The sequence below is a fragment of the Eschscholzia californica genome, unplaced genomic scaffold (assembly GCF_041429995.1).
Source record: "Eschscholzia californica isolate CP2 unplaced genomic scaffold, dmEscCali1.0.p SCAF_1, whole genome shotgun sequence".
In the NCBI taxonomy this organism is placed as follows: domain Eukaryota; kingdom Viridiplantae; phylum Streptophyta; class Magnoliopsida; order Ranunculales; family Papaveraceae; genus Eschscholzia; species Eschscholzia californica.
Window position 1 is genome coordinate 8311164 of NW_028238198.1, and position 25977 is coordinate 8337140.

A 25977-nucleotide genomic window follows, 5' to 3' on the forward strand; every position below is an offset into this window, starting at 1 on the left:
ATTACAACTAAAAATAAAACAACCAACTTAGCAGTCTTAGCCATCAAATAAAACTCAGATATCCTCCCTATTTCTGCTACCCAAGAACACAACGTTTAAGTATAAAGGATTAAAGGAATACATAGAAATATGGAAAGTTCGTCACGGACTGATTCTCGCCTATTTGACTTTGTTTTATTTCTTATGTTCAAACGCGGTAACTTCAACGAATGAATTTTATACATCAGCATCTAGATAAATCCCCCCACAAGGTACTATTTAACTCTGTTTTACGCTTACTATTGAAATAATTGTCTCAATAGTGATAAGAATTACGAGTAGATGTTTACAAATATCCAGCAAACAACCTATTCAAATATTATTTATTCTTTATCTTGTTTGGCATTGGATAGAATTATTTAATGGTTGATGAACCGATTAACTGGAATGTAGTTATGTGGTAATGGTATAAAATAATTTGATATAATTCTTTGTCATTATTATAGTAACACTTTATTATAATGAAATATATGCATTTGAATTGTTGATAAGTATAATATTATAAATATGTATGAGTTGTGGGGCAGTTTCAACTAGTTCTCGACTGGTCCCTCCTAGTTGCTAGTCCTTAGTCGACCTACAACTAATAGGGTCGGTTTTAAAGTGTCAAAGAACAAACAAGTATCATGTATTCTCTAAATTCGATTTCTAGTCCTTGGTTTTCGCTATCCTAATTCATGAATTTGTTCTTTAAGGTAAATGTTCTCGGAAGTTCAAAAACTGATAGATATAATGGTTTGGAATTACTGACCTGGGAAGTATCTCCTCTATTCTTCAATCGATTGGGCTTTAGATACACCTGACTGACCTGAAACACTGACTTTGGTCTGTGTTAGTTTTCACATCCCGTCAGAGAAGTGCCACTTCAAACAACAAGAACGAATCATATATGTGCAGTCTCGAACGTATCTTATGTTCATAAAACTTAGCTCTAATACTATAAGAACTTTCGATATAATATCCGAGGATAAACAAATTGGATAGTACAATCACAGATTTCATTGCCACGTTTACTCGAAAGAAGATTAGGTTAGAAGAGAATATGAAGAAACAACTTCCATCAATTTTTGAAACCTATTTTACATTATCTTACATACAAGATTAAATGACTGCCATTGACTCCAAGAAAGTATCGATGTACTCTTTAAGCTTTGCTTTTGTCATTGCACCTTCCCTTCGGCTTTCTGGGACTTCCTTCCCATTCTTGAAGAACATCAAAGCCGGCAATCCATAAACCTTGTATTCTTCAATCAGTTGGGGGTTTAAGTCATGATTAATCTTCACAATCTTTAATCTGTTTTCATACTCCTGAGAATACCAAATAATGGGCCATACTGTGAGAAACGTAAATCAGAAAAACTACCAAAACGTCTAGGCAACCTGTTTTGCAGAGAAGATCGTTATTAATTATAACTAATTTAACATGAATCCAGGTACTGATACTAATATCCGAACACTGGTACTAGTCCAAAACAGCCAGTGTAAAATGCTAGTACAGGAAGGCATTCATAGACACATATTTTCTGGTCGTAGGTATGAAGTTCATTTTACTAATCATTTCGTACTTTTGGGTCAATCATTTTCACATTATTCACAAAAGACCTAAACCTAGAATGGTACTTAATGGTGCTAACATGATAGGAAGCAAGTTCACACAAGACAAACATGCAAAATCTCATATGATACCTACTACTCCACTAATGTGCTAGAGTTTCCAATAGAAGTAATGGAATGACCAAATTGAGTACCCCAGTGTATTACTCGACACAGATATTAAAAGGAGCATTAATGTTAAATAGAGAACTGTACATGCTAAGTTTCTTTATAATTTACAAAAATGGATGTGTGATTAAATGTCAGACCACTTACACATTTGAATCCGACTGATACATCTAAAATGATCCTGACATAACAATTATTGAAGAATTAATTAATCAAGCAATGACCTTCTAACGTTGTAGTCATTATATATCTCTGTGACTTGAAAGTTCATGGAAATGAATTACTAGTTTTCGGTTTGTGATAATTAAGTTTAGAGGGTGAAGGTAACTAAAACTCATCTATAACATGAAAAACAACCCAACCCAACATCTTGTGATTTCGCCCAATCCCTAAGCTTGGACCTAGTGAGAACTAAAACTCTAAGCAAAACTAATTGCTCTAGGAATTTATTAAGATACGTGAATAATATTAGACGATCAAGAAGAGTCCAAGATATCTGAAGATCGGAAGATATAATTTCATATATTTAGGTTATCTCTTGTAATTAACTAATATTATTATTAGATAGATATATCTATTTTCCTAAATTAGGTAGGAAACTAGGAAATCCTAATTCACTATAACTATACGTTGGGTTGTAGGGACTAGGGTTTTGTTCATTATTTAGTGATTGTCAATAAATCCATTATTCGTTTCTCTGCGAAGGTAAGTCGAGATCTATGGGGGAAAATCTTCTACGGAACCACGTTAAGTATTGATGTTCATTATTTTCTGTTCATTTATCTGATTATCACATAATCGTGAACTTAACAAAATAGGTAGGTGACAATACGAAAAACATATTTCTATATTTTCTTCTGGCAAACTATTCTACTTCATTTACATTGTTTTTCCTACATATAGACCACAAACAAAGTACATAGTTTTGCAGGATGACCCAAATCTCAACAATGCAAGGAAGTTTTTAGAATCCCAGACCTCAACCAATGACTAAGATTTAGAGATGATTGTTTGATTCTAAGATGAACAAATCCACTTTGTCAAGATTGAATACTTGTATACATCATGTTTTCTACTTCACTAGGCGTAAAATCGATTTCACACTTAGAATAGAATCATAATAATCCCTTGGTTATACCAGTTCTAAAGACACATTGGTGACCATCTCAATATAATGATGAAAATTCCATATACCCAATCTTTAGAAAAAATTGCATTGGAAATTTGAAATTACTAAGAAGCATTATTTCTAACTAATGGAGTAATGGTTATTCTTATTGTACTTGAATGAATACCAGTAATGTGTTTTTCATAGTAATTAATGTTCATCTATATAATGTGAAATTTTGACAGGTGCACTCGAGTCAGTCTGTTGACTTCTTGACTGGTCAAAGTTGACCAATATTTGGCTTAGCAGAACCCATGAACCGTTTAAGAAAATTCGAAGTTATATAATCAACACCAGAGCATGGATAGTATGAGGCAACAATGATGCAACTCCATAAAACGTGGGATTACAATCATGTGATAAATGTATAATCAACACCTAAACGTGCATACTGAGAGGCAATACTAATGCCACTCCTTTAAAAGTGGGATTACAATCTTGTGAGAACGTACAATCAACACCAAAACGTGCAAAGTAAGAGGCAATACTAATGCAACTCCATAAAATGTAGGATTACAATCTTGTGAGAAATGTATAATCACCAAAATGTGCATACTGAGAGGAAATACTAATGTGACTCCAAAAAATGTGGGATTACAATCTTGTCAGAAATGTATAAGGTCAACTCTATAAAAGAAATTATGCCCACCTGAATTTAGCAAATGATAACAAAGTGAGGCTTATGTGATATCCTAAATAAATGTGGGATTACAATCTTGTGTGAATTTTATATTTTCCAACTTGTGCCTTTACGGTGTAGTTTTTCAACAGTCGTGCTAACTGCCATTCTTTTGATTCTTTTGGCTATTAATTTTTTATCTTTTCTCTTTTTTTATCTTCCTCTCTCATTTTCCTTTACTAGCATGTAATTTTAAGGGTTGAAATTCAAGCATGTTGAGTTTCGTATTTTTCACATCTTTCAATTAGGTCTTTTTAAATTTAATTTAGTTATCTTTTTCCTTTGGAACAAAAGGACTTGAGTAGGCTATTATTTATACTACCATAACAAAGCAGATGGTTCTGCTGGATTTCCAAATTTAACCAATGCAATGGAGTTTTAGGAGATCTAAACCTAATTCAATGGTCATGAGAGTTAAAGAATATTGTTCCACTTTTTCAAGCTATTAATACAATGATGCATTTTTTAGCTAAAAGCTCTAAAAGACTGATGGATGGCTGTGGGCGTCTCCTACCCCAAAAGGTAGCTCAAAAGATGAAGCTATCCCTCACACTTATGAACCAACCAACTTCCCTTTTCACAACCAATGTGGGATCATCCCAACAATCTCGTACACGTTGGCTTTAACTTCAATAGATTAATGGGTTGAGACTTGTTTTTTACCCGGGTGTTTGATATCAGTGTGGGTTGTCTGGGGTTTCAAGTTTTACCCTAAAAGCTAGCTCACACTTATGAACCTCGGATTACCCCTTCCACAACCAATGTGAGTTTATCCAACAAAGACCACTGCAGTAATGCACTTTGACCGACATCACGCTTCAACCGAAAAAACAAATTATTTACTGATTTGAAGATTTCAATACAGAAAGAGTCACAGAGAAAGGAATTCCCAGCACAAAGTGTCCAACTGAACCACGTTATATTTGTGTTCACTATTTTCTATTCATCTCTATGATCATAATCGTAAATTTAACCTTGACTATATCAAGATTCAAACAAAAACAAATACTTTCTCTAATAAAAAGTGTTTAGATTCTCAATTATGGTGTCAATCAAGGTACCCTGGTACGCGGATCGCTCCGATACGTGGTACGAGTACGCGGAACGCTACCATGTGAGTATCGGGTACGCTAAGGGTATACTTCTCCGATACGCCATTTTCGATTTCAGTACGTTTTGGACTATTTTCATAGACAACAATTACTCTTTATGATGCATTTATAATAGATACACCTACTCTTAGACGTCATTTCTCCATAAAACTTACAATCTAACAAGCCAATTCAAACAATTCTTGTAGTTTAACTACCGAACTAGTCGAATTTATAGTCTTCTACAAAGATTTTAGGTTAATTAAGACTAAAAGTTCTGGTAGACTAGTTGTGGGGTACTGGATCGCGAACCCACCAAAAAGGGTACGGTGAATCGGGCACGCGGTAAGCAGGGTGGAGGAGAGTATCTGGTTCAATGCAAGGAAGTTTTTAGAGTCCCAAACTTCAACCAATGACCATAAGAATTAGAGAAGATTGTTCAATTCCAATAATTAAAAATCCACTTTGTCAAGATTGAATACTTTATTCAATATACATCCTGTTTTCTATTTCACTAGGCGTAAAATCGGATATTACTTAGAATAGAAAATCATAATTAATCCCTTTGTCATACTAATTCTGAAGACACATTAGTGACCATCTCAATACAATGATGAAAATAGATCCAAGTTCAAAGCTTTATACTATAAAGACTACTGGAATTTCAACTAATTCAAGATTCAAACAAAAACAAGTAATTTCCTCAACAAAAGAGTTTAGAAAAGCACAAAATTTGCATTGAAATTACTAATAAAGAAAGAAAAGGGGGGAAAAGATTTGATACCTTAGAAGCCCAATCAATAGCAGGAGAGATCAATCGACATGGACCACACCAATCAGCAACGAACTCAACGAGAACAGGAAGTTCAGATTTCAAAACAGTATCAGTGAACAAAGTCTGATCAATCTCTGTAACACCGCAACTTACATCAAGTTTTCTAAATCGAATAAGCCCTAATTTTGACTGTTTCTTAGTCCGTAACAAAATCAACCTTGTAGAAGAAGAAGAAGAAGGGATAAAGGAAGCTTTAATGTTCAAGTTAGATGATGAAGAAGAAGAGATTGTGGAGGAGATAATAGTTGGGATTGACAGTCGAATAGAACTTGCTGTTGGAGTCGAGATTACCGTCACCATCATCAAACTACTATTCTGCAACAACAGAGTAAGATAATTTAGAGAGAGAAAGAATTACTCCTTATTACTACAGTGATACAGTCTAGAGAGAGAGAGAGAAACTATATTTATACTCTCGGAGGAGGCTCATATTAGAGTGAAGGAACAATATCTATGGCTATAATATGTGGCTTTCGTTTGAGCTCATATTAATTCTGTATACAATTATGTTTGAGAAATGATATGGCCAAAATGGGAGCGGATTTTAGCTTGAAAGTTGATGTGGTCGACTCCTATTGGTCAAGGCAATGCTTCAAACTAAAATTGACATTCGTGTTTGGGCCAAATAGCAATTTTGGTTTTGTTTCGTCCATTATTTTTCTCGCCTTATAGTGATGACACGTGTCATTATACTGTCACCCTCTATTCGTGCGAGTTATCTTGAAAAATAGACACGGATCACGTGGTCAAGTGAGAAGAAAAATGAGATTTTGATCGGCCTAGATGAATTTGGTCTCGAATATATAGTTGGAGACGATTTGCAGAGAAAAATATTGTTCTCTCTAAATTATGTCTGACCACATACTCCAACTAGAATTCAGTCGGATACTGATCGGACAGACTATTGCTTTGAAAACGAAAAATGAGTGAAATTTTGTTAGGTCGTCTTTGTTAGAGAGACAAATACAGGAGAAGAGAACAAAAAGAAAACTACGAGCTAAGGGGTCGAAAACAGAAGAATCTTGAAATCTTACTGAACAATAAAAGAGAAAAGAAAATATTATCGAGCTCATTCTAGTCTTACTTACAAATCACTCCAAAATCAACTTAAAACTAATGGTGAACATATTATAAGACTTCCACCATATCAAGAACCATTGAAACAATAGATTTAAAGACAAAATAATAAAAATACTTGGGTGTTTAGAACCAATCTTTAACAAAAAAAAAAGTGACCTCACCCTTGATGTCAAATGAGTTGCAACTGACTTTGACTCTACTAAACGCGTACATGTGGGATTCTGTTGCTACTCTTCTTCTTTTCACGAATGGTTGGACTGCTGCTAGATTTAAGACAGTTAGGCCGACGGCTTTTCATGTGGCCATGAGAGTTACAATTAGGAGGATTAATTTTATGTTGAGCTTTACGGTTTCTAGCTCCTTTGTTGTAACTTTAGTTTTCCATCTGTAAACTCCTGGTTTTATAAATAATACGATGTTTACGGCTGTCTCAAAAAAAAAAAAGTGAAGGTCTTTTGAAGTTTTCCTTCATTTGGTTTCTTCAAAAAGTGAGTAACATACAGTAGCCTTACTAAAACACGAAAAAACCCTAGGAGTTCGAAGAATATTTTAGAGAAGAATACGAACCAGAAACGAATGGATAAAAAAGTGAAGAGACCTAGGTCCTTGGACCACTGGCTTGCGCCGCTTTGCCAATGTGCTAATAGAGCCACCTGCTTATAATATTTCAGTTGGGTGCCCAGAAGAGCGCCTTAAATACTAGAGGTTATATAAATACCGAGGTTAGAATTGGTCACAAATGTAATTTTGAGTGGGGTACGGTTATTCTTTCCTTGCCTTTAGAAACATAAGTTGGAACGATTTCTCCGTCTCTCTGAATTCCAATCCTCTTCTCTACAAGCAGTCAATCCTTCGTCATCTTGTCTCCGATCTTGAAATGTCATTCTCCGGCCAAACTGGCGCCGCTAGTGGTGGCGCCGCCGATCCTCAATTCTTTTACTGCCATCAATGTAACCATACTGTATCCATAACACCTTCTCCTTCATCCGACCTTATTTGCCCTAACTGCAATGGCGAGTTCCTTGAAGAATGCGAAAGTCCAAACCCTAATCCCATTTCAAATCACGATCCATTCTTCGGTTTACCCGGTAATCCTCATCATGAACCTGGAATTCCTGCTTCTTTAGCATCTAGTTTGGCTGCGATGCCTCTTCTTTTTCTTTCAAGCTCAAATGATTTTCGAAACCCTAATCCAGAAAGCCAGAACCGATCTCTATTCTCAACTGGGTTTAATGATCCGCCTGAAGCTTTTAATCCTTTCATGTTTCTTCAAAATTATATCAATGATTTAAGAGCTGATGGTGCAAATATTCAGTTTGTGATTGAGAATGGTCCTTTAGGTACTGATAATACCGGTGGTGGTGGTGGTTTTGGACTTCCGGCGAATCTTGGTGATTATTTGATTGGTCCTGGACTTGAGCAATTGATTCAACAATTGACTGAGAATGATCCAAATAGGTATGGTCCACCACCGGCTTCAAAATCGGCGGTGGAATCGCTTCCTGATATTAAAATCTCTGATGAAATGTTATCTTCTGATTTAGGTCAATGTGCTGTTTGTAAAGATATGTTTGAATTAGGGAATATTGCTAAACAAATGCCTTGTAAACATATTTACCATCCTGATTGTATTCTTCCATGGCTTGAATTGCATAATTCTTGCCCTGTTTGTCGTTATGAATTGCCCACCGATGACCCTGATTACGAGAGGCGTAATCCAGGTGGAGTAGAAAACTGTACATGCTAAGTTTCTTTATAATTTTCAAAAATGGATGTGTGATTAAATGTCAGACCACTTACACATTTGAATCCGACTGATACATCTAAGATGATCCTGACATAACAAATATTGAAGAATCAATTCATCAAGCAATGACCTTCTAATGTTGTAGTCATTAAATATTTCTGTGACTTGAAAGTTCATGGAAATGAATTACTAGTTTTCGGTTTGTGATAATTAAGTTTAGAGGGTGAAGGTAACTAGAACTCATCTATAACACGAAAAACAACCCAACACAGCATCTTGTGATTTCGCCCAATCCCTAAGCTTGGACCTAGTGAGAACTAAAACTCTAAGCTTGGACCTAGTGGGATTACAATCTTGTGAGAATGTATAATCAACACCAAAACGTGCATAGTAAGAGGCAATACTAATGCAACTCCATAAAATGTAGGATTACAAAATGTGCATACTGGGAGGAAATAGGTCAACTCTATAAAAGAAAATTATGCCCACCTGAATTTAGCAAATAATAACAAAGTGAGGCTTATGCGATATCCTAAATAAATGTGGGATTACAATCTTGTGTGAATTTTATATTTTCCAACTTGTGCCTTTACGGTGCAGTTTTTCAACAGTCGTGCAAACTGCCATTCTTTTGATTCTTTTGGCTATTAATTATTTATCTTTTCTTTCTTTCTTTTTCTATCTTTCTCTCTCATTTTCTTTTACTAGCATGTAATTTTAAGGGTTGAAATTCAAGCATGTTGAGTTTTGTATTTTTCACATCTTTCAATTAGGTGTTTTTAAATTTAATTTAGATATCTTTTTTCTTTGGAACAAAAGGACTTGAGTAGGCTATTATTTATAGTACCATAACAAAGAAGATGGTTCTGCAGGATTTCCAAATTTAACCAATGCAATGGAGTTTTAGGAGATCTAAACCTAATTCAATGGTCATGAGAGTTAAAGAATATTGTTCCACTTTTTCAAGCTATTAATACAATGATGCATATTTTAGCTAAAAGCTCAAAGCTCAAGAGAGATACTAAAAGACTGATGGATGGCCGTGGGCGTCTCCTACCCCAAAAGGTAGCTCAAGAGATGAAGCTTTCCCTCACACTTATGAACCGACCATCTGCCCTTTTCACAACCAATATGGGATCATCCCAACAATCTCATACACGTTGGCTTTAACTTCAATAGATTAGTGGGTTGAGACTTGTTTTTACCCGGGTGTTTGATATCAGTGTGGGTTGTTTGGGGTTTCAAGTTTTACCCTAAAAGCTAGCTCACACTTATGAACCTCGGACTACCCCTTCCACAACCAATGTGAGTTTATCCAACAAAGACCACTGCAGTAATGCACTTTGACCGACATCGCGCTTCAACCGAAAAATGATGTAATTTTTGCATTCCCTATGACTGAAAAAACAAATTATTTACTGATTTGAAGATTTCAATACAGAAAGAGTCACAGAGAAAGGAATTCCCAGCACAAAGTGTCCAACTGAACCACGTTAAATATTGGTGTTCACTATTTTCTATTCATCTCTATGATCATAATCGTAAATTTAACCTTGACTATATCAAGATTCAAACAAAAACAAATACTTTCTCTAATAAAAAGTGTTTAGAAAGAATTCCCAATTATGGTTTCAATCAAGGTTACCTGGTACGCGGATCGCTCCGGTACGTGGTACGTGGTACGGGTACGCGGAACGCTACCATGTGAGTATCGGGTACGCTAAGGGTATACTTTTCCGCTACGCCATTTTCGATTTCAGTACGTTTTGGACTATTTTCATAGACAACAAATACTCTCTATGATGCATTTATAATAGATACACCTACTCTTAGACGTCATTTCTCCATAAAACTTACAATCTAACAAGCCAATTCAAACAATTCTTGTAGTTTAACTACCGAACTAGTCAAATTTATAGTTTTCTACAAAGATTTTAGGTTGATTAAGACTAAAAATTCTGGTACACTAATTGTGGGGTACTGGATCGCGAACCCACCCAAAAAGGGTACGGTGAATCGGGTACGGTGAATCGGGCACGCGGTAAGCAGGGTGGAGGAGAGTATGTGGTTCAATGCAAGGAAGTTTTTAGAGTCCCAAACTTCAACCGATGACCATGAGAATTAGAGAAGATTGTTCAATTCTAAGAATTAAAAATCCACTTTGTCAAGATTGAATACTTGTGTACATCCTGTTTTCTATTTCGCTAGGCGTAAAATCAATCCCACTTAGAGGAGTCAATCATAATTAATCCCTTTGTTATACCAATTCTAAAGACACATGTGACCATCTGAATACACTGATGAAAATAGATCCAAGTTTAAAGCTTTATACTTGAACTATATCTAATTTCAAACAAAAACAAGTAATTTCAACAACACAAAGTGTTTAGAAATAATTCCCAATTATGAATTCCAAATTACTTTTTTGAGCATATTTACAGATTCTTAATATTTAGAAAAGCACAAAATTTGCATTGAAATTACTAATAAAGAAAGAAAGTTGGGGAAAAGATTTGATACCTTAGAAGCCCATTCAATAGCTGGAGAGATCAATCATAATTAATCCCTTCTAATGTTGTAGTCATTAAATATTTCTGTGACTTGAAAGTTCATGGAAATGAATTACTAGTTTTCGGTTTGTGATAATTAAGTTTAGAGGGTGAAGGTAACTAAAACTCATCTATAACACGAAAAACAACCCAACACAGCATCTTGTGATTTCGCCCAATCCCTAAGCTTGGACCTAGTGAGAACTAAAACTCTAAGCTTGGACCTAGTGGGATTACAATCTTGTGAGAATGTATAATCAACACCAAAACGTGCATAGTAAGAGGCAATACTAATGCAACTCCATAAAATGTAGGATTACAAAATGTGCATACTGGGAGGAAATAGGTCAACTCTATAAAAGAAAATTATGCCCACCTCAATTTAGCAAATAATAACAAAGTGAGGCTTATGCGATATCCTAAATAAATGTGGGATTACAATCTTGTGTGAATTTTATATTTTCCAACTTGTGCCTTTACGGTGCAGTTTTTCAACAGTCGTGCTAACTGCCATTCTTTTGATTCTTTTGGCTATTAATTATTTATCTTTTCTTTCTTTCTTTTTCTATCTTTCTCTCTCATTTTCTTTTACTAGCATGTAATTTTAAGGGTTGAAATTCAAGCATGTTGAGTTTTGTATTTTTCACATCTTTCAATTAGGTGTTTTTAAATTTAATTTAGATATCTTTTTTCTTTGGAACAAAAGGACTTGAGTAGGCTACTATTTATAGTACCATAACAAAGAAGATGGTTCTGCAGGATTTCCAAATTTAACCAATGCAATGGAGTTTTAGGAGATCTAAACCTAATTCAATGGTCATGAGAGTTAAAGAATATTGTTCCACTTTTTCAAGCTATTAATACAATGATGCATATTTTAGCTAAAAGCTCAAAGCTCAAGAGAGATACTAAAAGACTGATGGATGGCCGTGGGCGTCTCCTACCCCAAAAGGTAGCTCAAGAGATGAAGCTTTCCCTCACACTTATGAACCGACCATCTGCCCTTTTCACAACCAATATGGGATCATCCCAACAATCTCATACACGTTGGCTTTAACTTCAATAGATTAGTGGGTTGAGACTTGTTTTTACCCGGGTGTTTGATATCAGTGTGGGTTGTCTGGGGTTTCAAGTTTTACCCTAAAAGCTAGCTCACACTTATGAACCTCGGACTACCCCTTCCACAACCAATGTGAGTTTATCCAACAAAGACCACTGCAGTAATGCACTTTGACCGATATCGCGCTTCAACCGAAAAATGATGTAATTTTTGCATTCCCTATGACTGAAAAAACAAATTATTTACTGATTTGAAGATTTCAATACAGAAAGAGTCACAGAGAAAGGAATTCCCAGCACAAAGTGTCCAACTGAACCACGTTAAATATTGGTGTTCACTATTTTCTATTCATCTCTATGATCATAATCGTAAATTTAACCTTGACTATATCAAGATTCAAACAAAAACAAATACTTTCTCTAATAAAAAGTGTTTAGAAAGAATTCCCAATTATGGTTTCAATCAAGGTTACCTGGTACGCGGATCGCTCCGGTACGTGGTACGTGGTACGGGTACGCGGAACGCTACCATGTGAGTATCGGGTACGCTAAGGGTATACTTTTCCGCTACGCCATTTTCGATTTCAGTACGTTTTGGACTATTTTCATAGACAACAAATACTCTCTATGATGCATTTATAATAGATACACCTACTCTTAGACGTCATTTCTCCATAAAACTTACAATCTAACAAGCCAATTCAAACAATTCTTGTAGTTTAACTACCGAACTAGTCAAATTTATAGTTTTCTACAAAGATTTTAGGTTGATTAAGACTAAAAATTCTGGTACACTAATTGTGGGGTACTGGATCGCGAACCCACCCAAAAAGGGTACGGTGAATCGGGTACGGTGAATCGGGCACGCGGTAAGCAGGGTGGAGGAGAGTATGTGGTTCAATGCAAGGAAGTTTTTAGAGTCCCAAACTTCAACCGATGACCATGAGAATTAGAGAAGATTGTTCAATTCTAAGAATTAAAAATCCACTTTGTCAAGATTGAATACTTGTGTACATCCTGTTATCTATTTCGCTAGGCGTAAAATCAATCCCACTTAGAGGAGTCAATCATAATTAATCCCTTTGTTATACCAATTCTAAAGACACATGTGACCATCTGAATACACTGATGAAAATAGATCCAAGTTTAAAGCTTTATACTTGAACTATATCTAATTTCAAACAAAAACAAGTAATTTCAACAACACAAAGTGTTTAGAAATAATTCCCAATTATGAATTCCAAATTACTTTTTTGAGCATAATTCCAGATTCTTAATATTTAGAAATGCACAAAATTTGCATTGAAATTACTAATAAAGAAAGAAAAGGGGGGAAAAGATTTGATACCTTAGAAGCCCAATCAATAGCAGGAGAGATCAATCGACATGGACCACACCAATCAGCAACGAACTCAACGAGAACAGGAAGTTCAGATTTCAAAACAGTATCAGTGAACAAAGTCTGATCAATCTCTGTAACACCACAACTTACATGAAGTTTTCTGAAACGAATAAGCCCTAATTTTGACTGTTTCTTAGACCGTAACAAAATCAGCCTTGTAGAAGAAGAAGGGATAAAGGAAGCTTTAATGTTCAAGTTAGATGATGAAGAAGAAGAGATTGTGGAGGAGATAATAGTTGGGATTGACAGTCGAATAGAACTTGCTGTTGGAGTCGAGATTACCGTCACCATCATCAAACTACTATTCTGCAACAACAGAGTAAGATAATTTAGAGAGAGAAAGAATTACTCCTTATTACTACAGTCTAGAGAGAGAGAGAGAGAAACTATATTTATACTCTCGGAGGAGGCTCATATTAGAGTGAAGGAACGATATCTATGGCTATAATATGTGGCTTTCGTTTGAGCTCATATTAATTCTGTATACAATTATGTTTGAGAAATGATATGGCCAAAATGGGAGTTGATTTTAGCGTGAAAGTTGATGTGGTCGACTCTTGTTGATCAGGGCAATGCTTCGAACTAAAATTGGCATTCTTGTTTGGGCCAAATAGCAATTTTGGTTTTGTTTCGTCTATTATTTTTCTCGCCTTGGCTTAAAGTGATGACACGTGTCATTATACTATCACCCTCTATTCGTGCGACTTATCTTGAAAAATGGACACATATCACGTGGTCAAATGTGAAGAAAAACGAGATTCTGATCGGTCCAGATGAATTCGGTCGCGAATATATAATTGGAGACGATTTGCAGAGAAAAAAAATATTGTTCTCTCTAAATTATGTCTGACCGCATACTCCAACTAGAATTCAGTCGGAATACTAGATCGAACAGACTATTGCTTTGAAAACGAAAAATGAGTGAAATTTTGTTAGGTCGTCTTTGTTAGAGAGAGAAATACAGGAGAAGAGAACAAAAAGAAAACTACGAGCTAAGGGGTCGAAAACAGAAGAATCTTGAAATCTTACTGAATATTAAAAGAGTACAGAAAATATTATCAGGGGTTCATTCTAGTCTTACTTACAAATCACTCCAAAATCAACTTAAAACTAATCGTGAACATATTATAAGACTTCCACCATATCAAGAACCATTGAAACAATAAATTTAAAGACAAAATATTAAAAATACTCGAGTGTTTAGAACCAATCTTTAACAAACAAAAAAGTGAAGGTCTTTTGAAGTTTTCCTTCATTTGGTTTCTTCAAAAAATGAGTTACATATAGCAGCCTTACTAAAACACGAAAAGACCTAGGAGTTCGAAGAATATTTTAGAGAAGAACACGAACCAGAAACAAAGGGATAAAAAAGTGAAGAGACACTAGGTCCTTGGACCACTGGCTTGCACCACTTTGTCAAGGTGCTAATAGAGCCGCCCGCTTATAATATTTTGGTTGAGTGCACAGAAGAGCGCCTTAAATAATAGGGGTTATATAAATACCAAAGTTAGAACTGTAATATTCGGTTGGGTGCTCAGAAGATCCACCCGCTTATAATATTTCCGACCGGGCGACCTTCGTCGGAGAAGAGGGGGGTGAGCTGGAGAGAGAGGTGAGGTGAGGAGATATGTGAGGTGGAGGTGGAAGTGGAAGTGAGGTAGAATTCATGTTCTCTATTTAATTTTAGAGTTAATTCCTATATGGCCCCCTACTTTGTGACCAGCTTCCTTTATGGCCCCCTTTTTTTTCGTAAATTCAAATATGGCCCCCTTTTTTTATGTAATTGTCCTAACTACCCTTCCTTAAAATCTTTTTTCAAAATTAAAAATAAAAATAAACTTATAATTCCACCTCATTTCCTCTCCACCACACATCTCTCTCCATGTCAACTCTCTCTCTCTCCACATCACCTCTCTTTCCAACTCACCTCTCTCTCTCTCTCTCTCTCTCCAACTCACCCCTCTCTCTCTCTCCAACTCACCTTCATCTTCTCCGATTGAAGTCGCCGGCCGGAGATTTTTTCGGCCGGCAAATTCCAAAAAAAAAAAAAATTTCTCTCATCTCTCTCTCTCTAAAAATCCGGCGAAGGGGGTTTCCCTTCGCCGGTCTGGCCGTGAACAGACCAGATAGAGAGAGAGAGGTGAGTTGGAGAGAGAGAGAGAGGTGAGTTGGAAGAGAGAGAGGTGAGTTGGAGTTGGAAGAGAGAGAGGTGAGTTGGAAAGATAGAGAGGTGAATTGGAGAGAGAGAGATGGGTGAGTTGTAGAGAGAGATGAGGTGGAGAGAGAGAGAGAGGGGTGAGGTGGAAATAATGTTGTTTAAATGTTTTAAATTTAAAATTAAGAAGGGTAATAATGACATTTACTTGAAAATAGGGGGTCATATTTGAATTTACGAAAAAAAGGGGGCCATAAAGGAAGCTGGTCACAAAGTAGGGGGCCATATAGGAATTAACTCAAATTTTTATAAGAGATATCCAACCAGGAATGGAGAGAGAACAAACAGTGAAGAGACAATAGGTCCTTGTGTCACGGCCTTTTTGTCCCGTTAGGTCGACCCGGCATATTATGCTCAAAGACACGGGTCGATAGTGCGGAATATCAAATCCTAACGTACCGTGCGGCGCTATGTGTTCCCTCCTAACACATAGCCAGCCTTCCCGAACATATTCGGAGCATCTCGACTATCAAGTCATCTTGGTTCCCAACCAATAATGCGGCATGACACCAACGTGTCCCAACCTACGAGCATAGCTCGAGCCGTCCCGTATAACGCTTCCTTGAGTCATAGACTCTCGCCCACTATAAAGGATACCAACATATATGCGGAGCACACCAAGCCGCATCGGCGGATCTTGCCATCTAGTCTCAAGCATCCGGCACCTTATCATCTCGGCTACCATCCGGACATTGGGCATAGGAGCATCCATCTCTACTAAGCTACCTCATGCCCAACATAGCACATCAAGGCTTGGCCCCTTGAATAGCTCAATCCTCCTTATGGAATATGCTAGCACGACGCACGCCTCGCCATGGCATGAGAACATGCAACACCTTTTCCAAAGGAACCCGCAGTAACCTATCTCCAGGTACTGTCCCGAGCCATTTCCTATGACAAGGGAACCCGTGCAATATGCTTCTCTCGCATACGCTAGGCCGGCCTCATGGGTTGCGCCACGAGGATGCTCACTTTCGTGCATACCATGCTAAGGATGGGCGAGCTCCCATCCACGAGGTCTTGACATATGCTGGATGCACATGAGGAAGGGAGACCACCCCCTCCTAAGGTGCAAACTTCTTGTTTTGCCTATTTCCACAAGGAAACATCAATCCTTTTAACCAGGCATACTCTCGTCCAAATGACCCTTCGTATCCTTAACAAAGTCTTGAATGCCACGGACGTCCCGTGCATGGCCTAAGGAAGCTTGCTGGCACTCTTGCCCTATCTCGACCTCGTATTCGGCCCTACGGCCTATATGCTCGTGCGTGCTCCTAGCACTCGTCACGTCATATGCATGCTCAACAATATGCACGTGACATACTCCCCCACTTGTAATGTCGACGTCCTCGTCGACTAAGTTTGGAGTACTTCAATCCTCTGCCCCACTCCGATGCTACCACTGCACCTTCATGTCTTCGGCATACCGCACCTCCGTGCGAACTCAACTACGCAGTCTCGTCGCGCAGGTTCCCCCTCCGGGTTAACTCAATCCTCTGCAATGCATCCTCCGATACGTTAGGATAATGGTATTCTCTACCATTCATCCATGCTCAATGTCGCTTCTCTGTTGCAGCCTCCGCCGCTCCTCGAACTCAAGTACCTCACCTCCTCGGCTTCACCTCGAGTTAGCATCTCGACGCCACTGCGTCTTGCCATGTGCTTGCAATGTTGCCATCGCAAAACAACTCGTCTTCAATGTCACTCACCTCTGGATCAGACCCAACGTACCCATGTACTCCACGTTCTGACTCCTTGGTTTGCTTGTTCATTAAGACCCTCATTACGCCCTCCGGCTTCTCACAGCAAGTGCATTCTAGTACCTACGTATCCACTACTTGTACCCTTGAGTGTATGTCACCTGAACTCTTCGCAATGTCGCCCCTCTCTCGACGACCCTTGCATCGATTGTGCCTCTGCACCTGCACCTCTGTGCAACTCAAACAAGCCTCTGCTTGTGCGCCTCCGCGCTTGCGCCTCGTGCGCTCGGCATCCTCCATGCCATCCCTTCCTCGGGAAATTGTCGTGTTGCCTTCGATGTCCACTAAACGAGCAAGGTAGCTTCTCTCCACGAGAACTACATGGTACCAAACCATCCACCATTGGCATACTCTTGGGAACGTCCTCTCTGACTACATCCAGACACACACTTGCCATTTAATCATTGGCGATGCTCCTTAACCCGAGCATCTTGGTAGGCTCGTGTCCCTCTTGAACACATCCGAACGTACCACCGCACAAGTTCCAACACATCTCATGCAGCACCATACGGCTTACTACACACTGTCACACTCGACGTTGTCATATATCTCTGACGATCTGAACTTGGTTCCAACTATCACCAGAATTGGACGATGCTTAATGTCACCACGACACACCATCCTGAAATCCCAAACGTGAGCTGATCTCTTCTCAGTCACCACGTACTCATTGCACACTGTAGGCTTGAACTCGGTTCCAACTTACCTCCAATGCATAACTCAAACATGGGCCGATCCACTTCAGATACAACGACCCTCATATTACTTGACGGCTTGAACTCGGTTCCAACTACCATCAGCACTCTACTTGGTCTCGTGAATCTGTCATCTAGACTTCACACCAATATGTCCATAAGCTTCAATGTTGGTTTCGGCTTATAGCACTCATGCGACATACCTCACACAACTGTGTTAGCATATCCATGTCTCATCTCAAGTGAGTCCATTCTCTTTGGAACTCAAATGTACTTATACCACATAAGCACAACTTGATCTAGCACCAACTTGCCCAACGATGTACTCTGTCCATCTATCTTACTCTTGACCCTGTCTTCTGTAAGTAGCTTGAACTCACAACATCACAAGTCACTCGATGCTACCTTCGGCTTAAGCATAAGAGAATATCCTTCAACACCTTGTTGCCATACCCTGCTCTAACGCTCAAGTATCACTTGGATCAACATAGCTCCACTCTTGGATGCCAATCCAACAAGCTTACTCAGACTAGCTTACCACAAGCTCTCAGCCTGACTCTACTTGCCCTCTTGGTACACTTCATACCAAGCTTGTTGTCCACTTCAAAGGACTTTAACATATGATGTACCCAATGCGCACCAAATCGTACTGAGCATTACTGCACTAAGCTCGCACATGACTCACCGTGCCATTCTCGGTTCATCTAATCTCTGCACTTGTCCTTACCTCCAAAGGACTCAAGTATATATGGTACCTTCTTGCCAACCAAGTCACACTGAACTCTTACAGCTTGCACATGACTCCTTGTGCCAATACGGTTCCATCTCATATCTAGCGTATGTCCTTCCTGCTCAAAGGAACATAGACCCAAGTATAGCTACCACCGTAGCATCCGTGCACACGGCCTATTCCTTCCGTCGGAACTCTCGTCGCCTTATGCACTATGCATCCCTTAACAAGGTCCCCTCTTAGCACCATAGCTTCAGAGACCATATCATCTTGAATGCATCTCACTCTGAAAGCTTTCTTTCGGAATCATGCTCTCAACGCAGCTCTTCATACACACTCCAGTATACCACATACCATAGTGGGAGAATCACTAAGCTCTTCGTCAACTCTTCGAGCATAGATACCATCTCTTTGAACCTGCCGTCCAGGCTCTGGAAGTATGCTTCCAAACATACCACATGTTCTTATGCATATCTTCGTGCTTGTATTCTCAAGCTCCCAAAACACATCCAGTTGCCACTATAACTAGGCTCTTGGAACATATCTCGTAAGCTATCGAGCTCTTAATCCACCTATCACTAGGACCAGAGCAATATACTCTTTTGCCTATCCACTAGGCTATACCAATTGTTAAATGGTTATCAGGATGCAATACATCTTCATCCTTTAGCTCAGGCTCTGACATCCATTTCTCATCTAGGATCAGAGCTCCATACTCTTAAGCTTGACCAATCAAGCTCTGATACCAATTGTCAAATAGGTATCAGAGGGTAATATATCTTTAGCCTTTCGTCTAGGCTCTGATACCAATTGTCAAATAGGTATCAGAGTGTAGTATATTTCTAGCCTGCGCGTCTTCAGGCTCTGATACCAATTGTCACGGCCTTTTTGTCCCGTTAGGTCGACCCGGCATATTATGCTCAAAGACACGGGTCGATAGTGCGGAATATCAAATCCTAACGTACCGTGCGGCGCTATGTGTTCCCTCCTAACACATAGCCAGCCTTCCCGAACATATTCGGAGCATCTCGACTATCAAGTCATCTTGGTTCCCAACCAATAATGCGGCATGACACCAACGTGTCCCAACCTACGAGCATAGCTCGAGCCGTCCCGTATAACGCTTCCTTGAGTCATAGACTCTCGCCCACTATAAAGGATACCAACATATATGCGGAGCACACCAAGCCGCATCGGCGGATCTTGCCATCTAGTCTCAAGCATCCGGCACCTTATCATCTCGGCTACCATCCGGACATTGGGCATAGGAGCATCCATCTCTAATAAGCTACCTCATGCCCAACATAGCACATCAAGGCTTGGCCCCTTGAATAGCTCAATCCTCCTTATGGAATATGCTAGCACGACGCACGCCTCGCCATGGCATGAGAACATGCAACACCTTTTCCAAAGGAACCCGCAGTACCTATCTCCAGGTACTGTCCCGAGCCATTTCCTATGACAAGGGAACCCGTGCAATATGCTTCTCTCGCATACGCTAGGCCGGCCTCATGGGTTGCGCCACGAGGATGCTCACTTTCGTGCATACCATGCTAAGGATGGGCGAGCTCCCATCCACGAGGTCTTGACACCAGCACATGAGGAAGGGAGACCACCCCCTCCTAAGGTGCAAACTTCTTGTTTTGCCTATTTCCACAAGGAAACATCAATCCTTTTAACCAGGCATACTCTCGTCCAAATGACCCTTCGTATCCTTAACAAAGTCTTGAATGCCACGGACGTCCCGTGCATGGCCTAAGGAAGCTTGCTGGCACTCTTGCCCTATCTCGACCTCGTATTCGGCCCTACGGCCTATATGCTCGTACGTGCTCCTAGCACTCGTCACGTCATATGCATGCTCAACAATATGCACGTGACACTTGGACCATCGGCTCGCAGATCTGGCTAGGTGCTAATAGTGCCGCCCGCTGTAATATCCTGGTAGAGTAGAGATAAGAGCGCCTTAAATACTAGAGGGGTAGAAGTGTAATTTTGGGTGGGGGTACGGTTATTCTTTCCTTGCCTTTAGAAACATAAGTTAGGAACGATTTCTTCATCTCTTCAAATTCCAATCCTCTTCTCTACAAGCAGTCAATCCTTCGTCATCTTGTCTCCGATCTTGAAATGTCATTCTCCGGCCAAACTGGCGCCGCTAGTGGTGGCGCCGCCGATCCTCAATTCTTTTACTGCCATCAATGTAACCATACTGTATCCATAACACCTTCTCCTTCATCCGACCTTATTTGCCCTAACTGCAATGGCGAGTTCCTTGAAGAATGCGAAAGTCCAAACCCTAATCCCATTTCAAATCACGATCCATTCTTCGGTTTACCCGGTAATCCTCATCATGAACCTGGAATTCCTGCTTCTTTAGCATCTAGTTTGGCTGCGATGCCTCTTCTTTTTCTTTCAAGCTCAAATGATTTTCGAAACCCTAATCCAGAAAGCCAGAACCGATCTCTATTCTCAACTGGGTTTAATGATCCGCCTGAAGCTTTTAATCCTTTCATGTTTCTTCAAAATTATATCAATGATTTAAGAGCTGATGGTGCAAATATTCAGTTTGTGATTGAGAATGGTCCTTTAGGTACTGATAATACCGGTGGTGGTGGTGGTTTTGGACTTCCGGCGAATCTTGGTGATTATTTGATTGGTCCTGGACTTGAGCAATTGATTCAACAATTGACTGAGAATGATCCAAATAGGTATGGTCCACCACCGGCTTCAAAATCGGCGGTGGAATCGCTTCCTGATATTAAAATCTCTGATGAAATGTTATCTTCTGATTTAGGTCAATGTGCTGTTTGTAAAGATATGTTTGAATTAGGGAATATTGCTAAACAAATGCCTTGTAAACATATTTACCATCCTGATTGTATTCTTCCATGGCTTGAATTGCATAATTCTTGCCCTGTTTGTCGTTATGAATTGCCCACCGATGACCCTGATTACGAGAGGCGTAATCCAGGTGGAGTAGAAAACCAGACTAGGGTTGGTGGTGGTTCTGGTAGTGGTGGGTCAACTCAGCCTGTTTCTCAGACACCAAGAGGAGGGGAGAGGAGGAGGTTTAGAGTCTCACTTGGTTGGCCATTCAGGGCATTTGGTTCATCTGCAGAAACAAGCGGTAGTGGGGCTGGTAACAACAACAACAACAACAACAACAACAACAACAACAACAACAACAGTGGTGAAGGATCAAACTCGAGGAATCGTGACTTTGGATCGGAACCCAGACAAGAAGATTTGGATTGAGGTATTATATAGGTATTACCCTCGGAATTACTTGTCTTTACTTCCTACTTGCCACCTTCTGTTATGCTTCCTGCTTTTGTAGTAAATAAAAAAAAGATATCGAATGGCGATGTTAGAATTGATCTACATTGAAGTTCTTTTAGTACTAGGCAAAACAAGTTTAGTGCGTCGAGTTTTACCGACTTTTATGGGACATATCATATGGATAAAGTATGATTCAATCTGAATACGTAATTATGTATTCGCATTTTATAGGAACCCCAGGTTATATAGGATCAGGTATGTCTGATTTTCTCTTCCTCAATTACCATACATTTGTGAGAGCCAAATTTTGTTGTATCAGAATTTAAACAAGTATGCAAACTTAGGGTTGATAGTGAGGATAATAGGTACCATCTAGATTTTGAAAAATTGAATCGAGTGATTTAAGGACTAATTACTAGGTCATAATCACTTGATAGGTTATGCATTTGAGTTTTGAGCTTTGACCAATAAGTACTCTGGTTTCAAAAAGCTTGGTCAACAATGATTCAAGATTTGTTTATACAGCAGCCTTCTTGCCATTGGGGGACTTGTTTTTTGCCAAAGTTTTAGCTCCTTAATCAATAGGCACATATTGGTTTATCGGATCTTCATAAGCTGCTGATGTTGTTCAACTGTTTCAGTATTTAGTCCAAGGATTGGATATGTATATACGACTTAGTTTGTACTGAATCAATAATTTGTTATCGAAATTGGCTCCTTATGATTGCATCCATTTTCCATCCTAACTTTTTATCAATTTAGAGTATTGCATTCAGTCTTCCTGTAAGTATCTACCACTGTTGTCCAGAGTTAGATTACGATTTAGCTTTTTAATGACGGTTGATTTACCACATCAAATTACTAATTTTGAGGACAGACTACGAAATAACATGTAATCATGCATCAAAATTATCGCATACTTTTGCATGTAACTTCTGTTTGTGTTGGTCATGAACACAAAACCTCATGGACAATACTGTGGCATGGTAAACTTTTGAGTGGTGCTGCTCACACATGCACTATATGTACACTTGTTTGAGTAGATCTTGAATCTTGTATATAAAATTCTTCCAGTAGTGAATTAGTTAGTCCTTGTTAGTTGAACAACAACCTTCATCTAAATTCCTTAGATACATGAAAAAACCTCAAACCTGTTTTTTTTTCCGCTTTCGTGTTAGCCGATTTCATCTGTTGCTTATATGATGAAATGTTTTCTCATGTATACAAAAAATTCTCAATCTTTTGTTCCTTAATCTAATTGCTTTTAATGTATTTGCAGGGGAAGCACAAAGTTTATGTGGTTGAAGTCAAATATGGCATGGTAGTCGCGACTTTTTGATGCAGTCAGTGTTTTTGAGGAAACATTCTTGTCATGGTACACACATTATATCTCCGTTTTTTTTAGTCAGGGCATCAAACATATGTTGTTACCCTGAATATAGACATATAAACAAAGTAAATACATATATCACAGAATGAGATTTTGAGGTTAGTTCATAATACCGGTTTTTGTTTTATTCTCCTTCGTTATATATGGTGCCCGCTTTTTTATTATTTATACGTTTATGTAAGTGGTTTTGCGATTTAAGCTGGTTAAATTGTGTCAAATTGAGGTCATTTCGGCCGTTCTAGCCCCTCAATATTAACAGAAATAGTGGCATCCGTAGTCCCTTGAGTTTTGGGTGTTCTTTTCTGTTCTGGCTCACCATCACTACTTCCCAATGTTTCATCTCTCTCGTTAACAAGCTTTTGATATCCTCATGTAGGAGAGCTTCACTTTTCCTCGGTTTCTAACTATACCTTCGTAGAAGAGAGGGGAGTCGGGTAGACCCCTTTGCCGAAAGAGGGAACCCGACCCTTCTCGAGTCTATCTCAAGTCTAGATTGTCATGGCAACTGCTCACAGAAAGTTGTAATTTGTGGTTTTGTTGAAAACAGAAGGGGAGAAAAAGCAATTAGATATGAGAGGTAGTAGATTTGAGGTTGTGACTTTGGTGAGTTTCACAAAATTATCTTTAATTTGTGGCTACTGATATCCAAACCAAATTTGAGAATACATCAGATTAAAATCATTCAGAAGGCTCTTCACTACTAGTTCAGTTTCGAATATCAAATTCAAAACAGAAAAAGACCTATTTTAACCACCTTCTACAGTTCTACTTGTCTGTAAACCCAGGCCAGGCATATTATCAGGCTTGGACATAATCGAGAAATTTTGTCTCTGGTTCAGAAGTTTGCATACTCATCTTAAGCTCTACAAGTAATAGGTCCAACTCTTGACAAGAAATGTTAGCTTTGGACAAGTAGCTTGCATAGGGACAAAAACTTCTAAAATTTTTTTTAAAAAAAACTTCCAAGGGTTTTTAAAGGTTTATATGATCTGGGTCAAAAAAGAAATTGTGTTTTTTCCAAGCATCTAGGAATTAGATATATTGGTTTTCCAATATTAACATTGCTAACTTTTTTAGTTAAAAAGATGACTTATAATTATTTTTTTTAACCAATCTTTTTTTTTTTTTGTTAGTAATCTAAATATTTGTAATTTGTTTAGTTAAAAACCTAATATGTTTTGTAAAGGTGTAGCAAGTTGTTATAATGTGTTGCAAGTTCTTGTTATGTGTTGCAAGGTGCTCCAAAACGAGTTGTAAATTTGTTGCAAGGCACTCTAAAACTGTGGCTTAGCGTTGCAAAGTTGTTGCAAGGCGTTGCAAAGTTGCCGCAAGGTGTTGCAAAGTTGCCGCAAGGTGTTGCAAAGCTGTCGCAAGGTGTTACAAATTAAAAAAGTACTCCAGAAGCTGAGAAAATTGATTGATCTTTTTTATCCAAATTCCAAATTTTTCAGAGAGTTTTGGTCAAATTTCCCATATATATATAAATAGTCTGTGCCTCCGACACGAAACTCTTTTAGAACATTTAATGCGTTTCAATATGTATAATCGGTGAAAATAAAAAAGGAAGTTTGGACTTACTTCATAGGAATGACTAAAATATGATAAGCTTTTTTTTTCCTCAGATGGAAAATATTTCTATCGATAAAGAAGATGACATTTGTTGTTCTTTTATTTATTTTCCATATATATAATACTCGACAGTGGGAGCGGAATCGGGTTCCCAAGGAACACATACCCTTAATCTTAATTCTTTGCTAATATAACATCGTTTATGACTTGAAGATGAACAGTGGATTGTTTTGAGAATAAAGAAGAAAGTGAGAAGAGGTTTGCGATTTTATGTGTTAAGTTTGTGGTCATCCGACTCAAAACTAATTGGAAATGAGTAGAGAGGACCTATACATTACATTCTTGGCTGCTAGTTCCCCTTCTCCTATGGGGGACTATTATCACACACCCCCTCACGTGCGTCGTGAATACGTGTTTTTTATTTGTTTCGGGTGACGTAGAGCGCATGTGGCTTTTAAGCCTATCACGTGTGGGCCTAACTCTGATATCATGTTAAGTTTGTGGTCATCCAACTCAAAACCAATTAACAATAAGCAGAAAAGACCAATGCATTATATTCTTCGTTGCTAGTTGTCATTTCTTCTACGTGGGACTATTCTCACATTATGATCATGGTGAATTGATGATAATGAATCAAAGGATCATATTGATTATGAGCATCCAAAACAGAGAAACAAACACTTGGTGCAAAAAGTATACTAATAACAAACGAAATGATAATCAAACTCAATGAACAAATATGAAACAGTTCAAAAAAATAATCCAAAGAAAGAGAAAGCAGTGATGCTAATAGTAGATTAGATTGTTAAAAAACATAAAACCTATAGACTTGAAGTCGATTAAATGTAGAAAAGCAAAGAATCTTATTCCTAAGTTTTACAATGGAGATTGATAGTAAAACACACATGTAATAGTAAAACCAGAAAATCCTAAACTTATCAATGGAGATTAAAATAAACAATTTCTGAAAA

The 25977-nt window shown here is 38.4% G+C and overlaps 3 protein-coding genes across 4 annotated transcripts; 2 read left to right on the top strand and 1 right to left on the bottom strand.

Moving 5' to 3' along the window:
- Nucleotides 1-955: 955 nt before the first annotated feature.
- LOC147563818 (thioredoxin X, chloroplastic-like) lies at nucleotides 956-5995 on the bottom strand. The gene is made up of 2 exons (XM_086640949.1): nucleotides 5484-5995; nucleotides 956-1347 (listed from the first exon to the last, which is right to left on the bottom strand). The coding sequence occupies exons 1-2, from the start codon at nucleotides 5835-5837 to the stop codon at nucleotides 1141-1143; spliced, it is 561 nt and encodes a 186-aa protein (XP_086497075.1). The 5' UTR covers nucleotides 5838-5995; the 3' UTR covers nucleotides 956-1140.
- A 1441-nt stretch (nucleotides 5996-7436) lies between these two features.
- LOC147563819 (E3 ubiquitin-protein ligase RING1-like) lies at nucleotides 7437-8361 on the top strand. Its single transcript, XM_086659030.1, has one exon. The coding sequence runs from the start codon at nucleotides 7492-7494 to the stop codon at nucleotides 8359-8361; it is 870 nt and encodes a 289-aa protein (XP_086515156.1). The 5' UTR covers nucleotides 7437-7491.
- A 5783-nt stretch (nucleotides 8362-14144) lies between these two features.
- Nucleotides 14145-23564, top strand: LOC147563820 (E3 ubiquitin-protein ligase RING1-like). 2 transcript variants are annotated; one of them, XM_086640964.1, is made up of 3 exons: nucleotides 14145-15028; nucleotides 20681-22035; nucleotides 23327-23564. In XM_086640964.1, the coding sequence occupies exon 2, from the start codon at nucleotides 20896-20898 to the stop codon at nucleotides 22021-22023; it is 1128 nt and encodes a 375-aa protein (XP_086497090.1). In that variant the 5' UTR covers nucleotides 14145-15028; nucleotides 20681-20895; the 3' UTR covers nucleotides 22024-22035; nucleotides 23327-23564. The 2 variants fall into 2 exon arrangements, with proteins under 2 accessions (XP_086497090.1, XP_086497101.1); XM_086640975.1 differs by lacking the exon at nucleotides 14145-15028 and having other exon boundaries at nucleotides 20785-22024.
- Nucleotides 23565-25977: the final 2413 nt, after the last annotated feature.

Coding starts and splice junctions, on each gene's coding strand:
- LOC147563818 (XM_086640949.1), bottom strand. CDS start 5,837: ATGATGGTGACGGTAATCTCGACTCCAACAGCAAGTTCTATTCGACTG. Junction 1,348..5,483: donor CTATTGATTGGGCTTCTAAG/GTATCAAATCTT, acceptor TGGTATTCTCAG/GAGTATGAAAACAGATTAAA.
- LOC147563820 (XM_086640964.1), top strand. CDS start 20,896: ATGTCATTCTCCGGCCAAACTGGCGCCGCTAGTGGTGGCGCCGCCGAT.
- LOC147563819 (XM_086659030.1), top strand. CDS start 7,492: ATGTCATTCTCCGGCCAAACTGGCGCCGCTAGTGGTGGCGCCGCCGAT.